This window comes from Atractosteus spatula, chromosome 11 (genome assembly GCF_055471065.1).
Source record: "Atractosteus spatula isolate fAtrSpa1 chromosome 11, fAtrSpa1.hap1, whole genome shotgun sequence".
In the NCBI taxonomy this organism is placed as follows: Eukaryota; Metazoa; Chordata; class Actinopteri; order Semionotiformes; family Lepisosteidae; genus Atractosteus; species Atractosteus spatula.
The window spans coordinates 27434358-27444867 of NC_142716.1; the positions used below are offsets into that span (position 1 = coordinate 27434358).

The 10510-nt window shown below is 38.0% G+C and overlaps 1 protein-coding gene across 1 annotated transcript; it reads left to right on the top strand.

The window, feature by feature from the left end:
• LOC148823773 (deoxyribonuclease-2-alpha-like) lies at nt 1-5390 on the top strand. Its single transcript, XM_088928135.1, has 6 exons — nt 1-5; nt 653-818; nt 988-1072; nt 2217-2381; nt 2902-3093; nt 5053-5390. Exons 1-6 carry the CDS (start codon nt 1-3, stop codon nt 5388-5390), a joined length of 951 nt encoding a protein of 316 aa, XP_088784261.1.
• The last annotated feature ends 5120 nt before the right edge of the window (nt 5391-10510 follow it).

The following is a 10510-nucleotide window of genomic DNA, read 5'->3' on the forward strand; positions in this document are numbered from 1 at the left end:
ATGACGTAGCCAATTACCCCCGGTATGTGCCTGTGCCGCGCACTTTGAATGGCTGCATCTGTAAATCCAGGGTACAGTGTCTATGATTTTTTTTTGTCATAAAGAAATTACTATTGGATTTTAAAGTGTTTTTTTCCTTTCAATAGTTCGTTTTGAAACGATTCACCAGAATGTATTCTTGAGTTGAGTAATGTTTGTGAGATGCTTGCCTTGCCTCGCTTCTTTTAGTCAACTGTTGACTCTTTGTCAACTGCTGCAGTTCAGTTCTACAGAGCTCTGCTGGTTTAAAATGCAGAAAATGAGCTCTAATCGCATAAGATTATTCCAGTTTTTCCACAATGCTCATGTCAAACATGGGCGACCCCTAAAAACAAGAGCTATTTTCGCTTTGTAGGCCACTACATCACCTAGAAATGATCAAGGCTGCTTGACCCTTCTTCTCTTGCCACAGGTTCTGTTCATCTCCCAGAAGCACCAGTGCACCCACAGACTGGCAACAGACACTAGTATTGTTTAAGTGCCCTTTTTATTTTCTAGTGATCACAACAGTTAACACTGTCTGTCCAACACCCAGGACACATTGTACAGTGTCACAGTTCTAGAGCAGTATACAGTATGTAATACTCTTTTATGTGTTTTTGGAATCATACAGGTTTATTCTGTATAAGCTGCCAGACCACGATGAAGGAAGAGGTCTGCGATACCTCTACATGGATGACCATACCAATGGCTGGGTATATGGGAAGAAATTGGTGAATGACTCCAAGAGTGCAGTGGGGCAGACTTTGCAGCCTTTTTTGTCTTACATTCATAAAAAGGTAAGAAACCTTTATTTATAATCTGTGTCATCTCCCAGAAAGTGAGGTCAGGATATACATTGTCTTTTCGATGTGTTTATTTTCACAGGTTTCTCTTATAATTCAAAAGCCTTTTGTGCAATACAAATACAAACTTTGTATTGATATTTTTTATATTCCTTCCTAAAAGACTGTGGACTTTGGGTATCTTCTATACAACGATCAACCTCCCAAGTCATTTAAACCTGCTCCTTCATCTTTTGGACACAGCAAAGGTAAGTAACATTTTATAATGTACAAGACAGAAGGACACAGAAAATGGGGGGGGGGGGGGAAAACATCATAGACAGCACAACAAACAATATAATTGTATCCGTAATACTTGCTGGGTTTGCTTGCTTATTCCTATGATTAAAGCCAAGTGCAATGTTTGCTACATATGCAGGATGTGAATTGTTCATTTTATATATATCTAAAATAAAATATTTTAAAATTTACACTATTTCAGGGTAGAACATTTACATGTGTGATTCTGCAGATTTTGTCCAAATCATTGATTCAGTAGAAAACATTTATTTTATGATTTACTCAATATGGTCAAGACATGATGGCACGTCCGAAGTATATACTGTACTGTTTCTGAAGAATACCAACACCAGCTTTCTGTGTTTTCTGGTTTTAAAACTTGAATCATAAAGCTTTAAAGTATATATTTCCATCTTGTTTTTGTTCATTATTTTTTTCCCCATTTACATTTCTTTTACTGAGGCATCACATAAGCTAAGAACAAATCTGTTGCCATCAGAGCTTTTTCTCCTGGTGAAAATCACTGAGTTTAAAAACACTTCTGTAAGTCAATATAATACTGATGTTTATAATAAAAGATTCATCTGCTGGGTAAAACAAAACTAAAGATGCTTGTTTTGGGCTCTAGGTTTCTATTGAATTGAATTTACAGTAGCCCATTTCTAAATGAATACAGTAAATTAAATTGTTGAGATTAAGAAATAAATCTACATACTTCATGGCCAATTGTCAGTTCAAGAGAACTGAAAATAATTAATAGGATTAAGAATAGTCCTATTTTGGACTATGGTTTTCAATTCTCTTAATCTGACTTTTGGCCATGAAGTATGTTCAGTTAAATTCGGTTGGACAAAAAAGCCAAAAGTCAGATTAAGAGAATTGAAATTAGCCCAAAATAGAAGTTTTTTTGTTTAGTTTGATCAATTATACAGTTCTTGTTTGATTCTTGAACTGAATTGATTAATTGAATTCGTCAGCTGGAAGCAGGCTTGATAATGGACTCTGTTCAAAAAGAGCAGACTTGTCCTTTAAAAAGATTGAAACTGAAAAAACAGACGGATCAAAAACGATCAAATTTTGAGATTTGAATGTATCTTGTGTGACCTTTTTCAGGGATTGTGATGTTAGACAGACAGACAGGAGTGTGGCTGGTTCACAGCACCCCAGAGCTTCCAGATGTGAAAAATCATTCTACATCATTCTGGCCCTCCAGTGGGCATGAAAATTCACAGACCTTCTTCTGCGGGACTTACACATACAGCACCTTCAAGGACATAGGTAGGCGTTCACATGAACATACAGCTTTAGTATGTACATGGCATTGACATCGCAGCTGTCTATCACTTTCTGAAAGCCTTTGGTACAATTTTTCCAGATTTTAAGATTCAAGTATTGGCAGTTTTTGTTCTGGTTTGGTGCACCTGTTCTTTTCCTATTTTAAATTTACCTGTGGGGCAAAAACCAGTCTATTCTGTTATTATCTGTTGGTGGTTCAATTTCATATGCACGCTTAATATAACCCTGAGAATAGGTGGACACTAATAGACTTACACCTCATTGTGTATACAGATGAAAATAAATACCGAAATAGCCTTAGACTTTCTAATTAAATCTAAATGATGTGTATGGTGGCTGCTGAAAATGTATGTCAACATTTCAGAACTTGGAGGATAGTTTAACAAATGAAAATAAATAAAGGAAACTCTCCAAACTAATGGAAAAAGAAAGGGGGCATTTGACCTGGATGTATGAAAATGCCATGCTTACTCTTGGTTATTTTTCATTCTTGTCTCTACAGCTGTGCAACTCCAGTATATCCATGTATACTCTTTTGACTATCACATCCCCCAAACCTTCCACAGAGACCTTCAGTGTGTGGCTCAGAGAACATGCTATCCCAGGAAAGAGCCTTGGTTTATGCAGCTGCCCCTGACATCTTTAGCAGGGGAAACTTTCACCAGCTTTGCAAAATACTCTAGATTTAACGACGGTGAGCACCACTTCTTCCCTCTCGAATCTCAATTCCTTTTCATGAAGTTTCTGATAAATGCAAGTTGATCTGAAATTTCCCATATGCAAATGGCACTACCACCCATACCAATGCCAGATATTGGTTTTAAGATTAAACAAAACGTATTTTTCTGTTCTACAACTTACTTCAGACATCCCCCTTCATTCGCATTTCTTTTCAAAAGCTGCTCAAACAATGTGTGAGATGGGGGGAAACAACATTGCGAAGGCACAAAACCTGTCAGTGTTCAGAAAAAGAAAGCCAAGGCAGAGCTAGAGTCTGCAAAAAAAATCAGTTAAGTCTATGGATCACGTTTTTTTCCCAACTGATCGCTTCTTTAGAAACTATTCTCCAATTCAAAATACAGAAACAGTAGTGAACAACACAGTTGCCATGATCCATAAACAATCTCTGTGCTTCATTATTGCAGTTTGTTCCTGGAGAAGTGAAAATGTCACATCAGCTATTTTTCTCATTTTAGATATTTGGAATCAATAGTTAATTTTTTGCATGCCTCTACATTTTAAAATCACAAATGAATTATCACAGTTCCAGACCAGTACCAGCTTGGAAGAGATGACGAAATGTACTTATTCCTTCAAAATATGTGCTATAACAGCCCCACAGTGATGCTAAGTGTCGGAGTTGGCATAAGTTGTACCAATGATGTTTCTTTCACTGACAACACTACAAGAGCACTGGTGCCCAGCTGGTCATAGAGGTTGCAGTTATCGGACGCGTCTGAGATCGCTTGGATATCCCAAAGTGCCCAGCCCTGTTGGTGTTGGTATTCTGTGAATTATGTATCACTGCTGAAACTCGGACAACAATGTCTGATTTACTCTGAACAAGCACTTATTGAGCCTCTCAGAATCTGAATTTATTTAATTTTTACAAAGTCTAACTCTATTGTATGTTGGCCGTTTCTAGCCAGCAAGACCCACTTTCTCACAAAGATTTTGTTGGAACAATATCCAGTTTATTTTTAGTCAAAGCCTTTCCCAATTGAAGATGTATTTATATAAAAAAGCAGACTTCGTTTTGGTGAAACTTTCTCAATCTGCCACCTGGCAACTGAACTTTCCTACATGGTTCTGCGGTTACACTTTAGATTTAAGGTTTCATAGCATCGCTTTCTTTCAACAGAGATTTTATGGGATGTTAGTAAAGCATTCATTTATATTCAGTAGTAATTTAGGTTTAGGATTTGTGTCTGAGGTAGTTTGTAGGTGCTTTATTAACATTCTGTAAAGCCCAATTCTTGAGGAAATTGATTAATAGAATATTTCAATCTTTTATTCATACAACAATCTAAAACAAATGTTTTTTTCTTGGTATGTTGATTTAAACATAAGAAAGGATAAAAATATAAATTGTGTAGCTTCTTTAGATACCATTTAATACCTAAGAACACGAGAGGTTACATTTGGCCCATTTAGCTAATTTCTTAGTAGTTCATTCAAGGATCTCATCCTGCTGTTTCTTGAAAGGAACCAGGACTTAAATAACACGTGCAGTTTGTTCCATTAAACTCAACTAGTTTTGAAAAGAAATTGATTAATTGATCCAAGGATCTCATTCTGCTGTTACTTTAAAGGTTATTGGAAACGGTTGTCATATTTTATTTAAATACATTTAAAATAAAGGTTATGTAGAAAAGGAACAATCCAGTAAGTTTCAAACACCGCCCTTCAAAAGCAATATGTCACACTTCACACTTGAACTACTGTATATTGGTGGTGTTGATTTAAAAAAGAACGTTCTGGGTAGCAGCCAGTACAGTACAGCATTCAGAGAGGGGGGGGAGAAATACACATTCACTTGTTCTCGGTTCCAGTTTGACGTTTTGGTAGCAAGTGCACTTCCTGTTTTTGGTTGGGTAGAAAGTGTGCCTGGGACAGATTCTAACATGGAACCTGTGACTCTGTTCCGTTTCAGATCTCTACTCGGGTTTGCTGGTTAACTATTTAGGAGACGACTTCTTTGCCAAAAGTTGGGGGAAGCTTCATCGGCCTCTGCCGTCGAATTGCTCCGTGGCGCACAAGGTGTACAACGTGACGACGATGCAGCTGCCAGAGGCCAGGCCTTTCGGCATCATGGTGGACCACTCCAAGTGGTGTGTGACGAAGGGCGGGGGTCCGCACTGGACCTGCATCGCGGACACGAACCGAGAGATCAGTCAAACGAGAAGAGGAGGCGGGGCTGTGTGCACAAGCAGGCCTGGAGTGTGGAAGGCCTTCCTCACAGTAGTTGACACATTTGAGGACTGCCAGTAACACGTGGCTGGCAGAAATAGACGAACAAGAAAGGGCTGCTTTTCAAACGATACTGCATAGTTTTTCCAAGTCAAAGCAAATGGTGGTAAGTAATATGTAAGAAAACTCTGCAGTAGCTCAAGTAGGTAGTGCGTCAACACGCGTAGGCTGCAAAAGAGAAGAAAAGAAACGGGAACTGACACCTGAAGAAGACTCTACAGCTGAAATATTGTTTCTTTTCTTCTCTTTTCAGCATGGAATAAACCTTTACATGTTCCAAAACTATTCAGTACTGACCTTAATAGCAAAAGTAAAATGTATTTAGAAAGGATATGTATCATGAGGAAGTCATGCATCTAAAAAAACATTTTTTGAATGAAGTACTGAATATATCGGGGGGGAATATACGTGTGTATTAGCTTTCAACACTACACTTTTCTCAAAATATTGCAAATGCAAGTGATCTCCAGTGTCTTTTAAACATAATCAATAAGTTTGTTTTCACAGCAGTATTGTAATATATTAATAGTGTAATGCTGACAACACTTTACACAGAAACCACACAATGGATGAGTAATATATATATTTTTACTAGCTAAATCAATAACACCACAGACTACGTATTGCAAAACACAAGACAACCTATGCTTTTCAGAACAGGTGGATAAGGTTAAATAAAAACAATCACCACATCTTCATATACAGTACAGTTACTACATTATTGATCAACTTGAAGCATTGGATTATATGACTGTTTACTCTGTGGAGCTGTCCACTTCGACTGGCTTTGTAATAGGCCTGTACAGTTTAAAAGAGAGAGTTTATGTTCACATTTTTATAAAGAATAAGGTTACAGTGCCGTGCTGGTGTTTCGATCTGGTAAGAATATCTTAAGTCTATTAAACCTTCCAGCATTCCTTAATGATTTACTGATTTTTAAGTCAAAGGCCATACGCCTAGCTGAAGTTAAAAAATATCTGAGGAACTTAAACCATTATCAAGCTGGCACTTGCAAAAGCAGGCATGTCTCTAATGTTGGGTAGGATTGAGTCTCCCCTTGCAGTCTTGATTGTCTGACCTGCTCAATGCCTATGACCTCACAGTGATGTCACTCACAGTCGTGTTCTTCTCCAGTGGGTGATCTCTCTTTTATAAGCTCAAAGCATGTCAAGTGGGGAAAGACTCTCTCTCATGAGTATGTCAGAGGAGTGTGTGCACATTTCCTCATCCTGTTTCAGTTGTGTTATTTTAACCTTTGCTAATCCGATAGGTAAATATTAACCCACATATAAGCCGTGCCCGGGAATGTAGACAGTGGAAACTGAAAAATGAACTTCACATGGCACAATTTACCATTCTTACCACTTAAAAAAAAGCTCTTAGTTTTTAAATAAATAAAGTAAAATGTAAAGGTGCTTTTTTTTCTGCACAAAACTGTCTTTCATAATGTAATATTATGCTATGGATTAAAAACAAAAGATTCTTTAAAAAATCCCAAGTATAAGTTGTTATAATTAGATGCCATTGTATGCTATATTCGTTTATAGTAGTGCAGGTGGGTAGCTGCGTCAGCATGCGTAGTCTGTAAAGGAACAATAGGTTTATTCCATGCTGAAAAGAGAAGAGAGAAAAGGTTTCGGCTGTGAAGCCTTCTTCAGGTGTGTCTCCACACACCTTAAGAAGGCTTCACAGCCAAAACGTCATATTAATTTATAGACGTATCTTTAATTTGTAAAAAGCAGTTTTTGAGCAAAAAAAGATGTATTTCTAATATCACACTTAAAGAGGGAGTAGAAACTCCATTGAAACAGATGCCCACAGCCACAATTTAACGGCAGCTGATTGTCAGAGCCACCTGAGAAGTGACAGAGAAAAGCCTAATTTCACAGGGAAATGGTTGTTCTCTTTGAAAGGTTCAATTGAATATATGGAATTAATATTCTGTTTGAATGTATCTCATGAATGCTGTTAAATGATATTACCTATACAGTACTAACTACATGCTTCAAGACTACCATTGAGCAAATTAAATTCTAGAGGCTAAATACTGTATGCAGTACAGTGGGAAATATTGAATTGTTTTGGGAAGTAAAAGACAAATTATATTTACAGTGACTACTGTTCAGGGGATAAAGTGAGTTCCTGAAGTGATTATCCAGAAATAACTCATTTATATACCATAAAAATACAGTGTTGCCAAGTGGAAATATAATGTTTGTACCGCTTTCCTTGTGCCACAAGAATATTTGCCAGTATCAAATGATCATAATGTATCTCTTCCAGGCTAAAATAAGCAACAGTAAACTCTGGTATTTAACTGGAATATAGTAGCATAAAAAAGTGGGGCAGTGGTGCTGTCTCAGAGCACTGGGGCCATAAGTTCATCCTCAGACCTGTGGTTTGTATGTTCTACATGTGTTTGCTTGGGTTGTCTTCAGGTAATTGGCTTTTGTGAAAATTGTCCCTGGTGTGAGTGTGCGCTGTGATGGACAGGTGTCCAGTTCAGGGTAAATCATGCCTCTGGCTCCCCTGCAACCCTGTATTGGATAATGCAGTTAGAAAATGGATGGATTAAAACCTTCATTACCTTTATAGAATTCTTTCCTTTTAACATTATTTTACTACTGGAAACCACTGTAATTTTAAATCATATCCATTCAGCTATCAACTATTTTACCACAATATTACAGTACATTTTACCTTTTGTATATCCTTCTGAAACAGTGCTGCTGTGCATTCCATTGCAAAAAACGCTACATACATTCTGCTACCAGAAAGTCTCATTAAAACACTAAAGAAAACATACTCATTAAGTGCAATTTGAGACTTTACATCTCATTTAATATGGAGACCGTCGACTGACACTGACTCAATACATACAGTAAAAGTGGTTCAAGCTTTTAGAGACAACCTGTAAAATCTCACGGTCAGTCTCTGAGTTTGCAGATTGATTAAGACGCACAGTCTTTGGGGTGGGAATTCTTTCTTATTGGCTTATTTGCTGACAAGGGAGAGTTGACACATTCAAGAACACCATCCACAATTCAGAGGCAAGGTTATTAGATCTGCAGCAGGTGATTAAGAGACTCTTCTCCGGCTCCTCTTTTCATTGTACAGGGAGATGGCTGGGAGCAGCACTCTGATAATGGACACTGCCACCCACGCCACTATATTCTCCGCCATGTCATTCAGTTCTTCCATTGTTATCTGTTTTAAAGCAACAGCATAAATGTAGGTTAACCACGGAGGACTAACATTGTCTTTTATTGCTTTTAACAGGGTGTCAGCTGAGCATTAGACAGGATTCATCCATTCTCCCAGCAAACAGTGATAGGCTGATTTCTTTTTAAGGTCTTATTTTGTTTCGACTTCTCCTTGGAATATGTCATATTCTATTCACATTTTTTCTACAGCCTACAGCCTATTCTGGACTTTTCTTTCATTTCCTTTCCCTTCTTACCTCTCTCCCTCCTATTCCTTCTCTCTCCCAAAACCAAACCATTGTGCATTTTACTACACTGTATTACAATTAAAACACAAGATGAAAGGTTCTTATAAAATAGCTACAAATTATTTGTTTCTGGTACTAAATCTGTTTTGAAAATCATACGGCTTGGGGCACATTGCATTCTCTTCTTCTGACAAGATACCAAGGGTTTTGAGTCCCAGCTGGGTTTCTTCACAAGTCTTTTTCATAGGAACCCAATTCGAACAGATTACATACAGTAATTTCTCATTTTCTCGGGCAGTGCAATAGATGCTGTTAATGGAATACAAGTACATTTTAAAAGACAACCTTAGATAATGTGACAATCAGTGCACTTCTTTTCAGTCCTTCAGATATCCCTTGTGGTGCCTCCGGGGGAAAGTTTATGTAAATGAGAGAAGTACTCACACCACACTTTTCTTTCCTGAGTTTCGTGGCGTTTCTTCCTCCAATTATCTTCCAAATCCAGTCCGTAATCCGCTCTATTAATCCTGTTCCGATCCAAGTTACAAAAATCCATAATAAAGCCAATCCGCGATGTATCCTTATCCACTATCCGCAATCCAAGAACCATAAACCTTTTCTCCTTTCAGTAGTCCGTTATTCCTTAGTCCGATCTTTAACATAAACCTCTTTCCTCTCTCTTCCTCCAAACCGCATTCACCTTATCGGCTTCCGCCTTGTCCACTGCCTCCGGGCCACTTATATTTCGGTTCCTGATGCGGCTCAGCTGTGTCTCATTGTTTCTCAGGGTAGACCCTTTCCATATACGGGTCAGCTGATTCTTTTTGGCAGCCATTTTGCTTAGGTCCATATCTAGTATTTTAAGTAGGTCATTCCGAAAATACCTGTTATGAATGACCCTTCCCCAGGTCATCTTACACCCTTTACTTGGCTGGCCTGTAATGTGGGTGTTATATTCTATGATTTTCTCCTTGTTTTATTTATTACCTTGTCCAGTAGGTGGCAGAATTAGCACAGTAAGGAACTAGGCTTAAGGAGCAATATTTGTTTAATCAAGCTGACATCTTCCTCTAAAATATGTTTTTTTTTCCGTAGTGGTATGAAAAACACAACCTGAAAATATAGTAATGAAAATGAAAAGTCAAAGCTTGTGCAACCAGGTGATGAGCAGCTGGGCCCGGGAATCGGGAACAGCGCCTCGTGCAGGCTGGTAGACCCTCGCTACCAACCTGCTGTACGCCTGACTTGTACGTATCTCTGGAAACTCTCCCATGGTTCTTTCTAATTTTTTAGGTAAGATCTGAAGTAATAAGGCTTTTTTAAAAGGCCTGTAAGTTTATGTTTACTGATGTCATAGTTTCGGTTTAAGGTTTACACGTTTATATGTTTTAAGAGTATCAAAAGTGTATTCGGGCTCTGCGGGTTATCAGAGACGAAATTGAACTTCGTTAGCTAACTGTGTGAAGTCGCTAGATGAAAACTGTCTGTGTGTTGTGAGTTAAGTTCTTAGTGAGTTGAGTTGTTATGTTGTCGCGTTTAAATGGTGTTATAGTAAACGTCTTAAACAGGGGAAAACAACATGTATGAGGGTAGGAGTCAGACTCTCGCTACCAGCCTGCTGTAAACCTGACTTCTACATATCTCTGGAAACCTTCCCATGTTTTTTTCTATTTTTGTAGAAAATAAACTT

Bases quoted from the DNA above. Each gene is read 5' to 3' on its own strand.
- LOC148823773 (XM_088928135.1), top strand. The intron at 819-987 runs GTAAGAAACCTT...CCTTCCTAAAAG, and splicing joins TGTCTTACATTCATAAAAAG to ACTGTGGACTTTGGGTATCT. The intron at 1,073-2,216 runs GTAAGTAACATT...GACCTTTTTCAG, and splicing joins ATCTTTTGGACACAGCAAAG to GGATTGTGATGTTAGACAGA.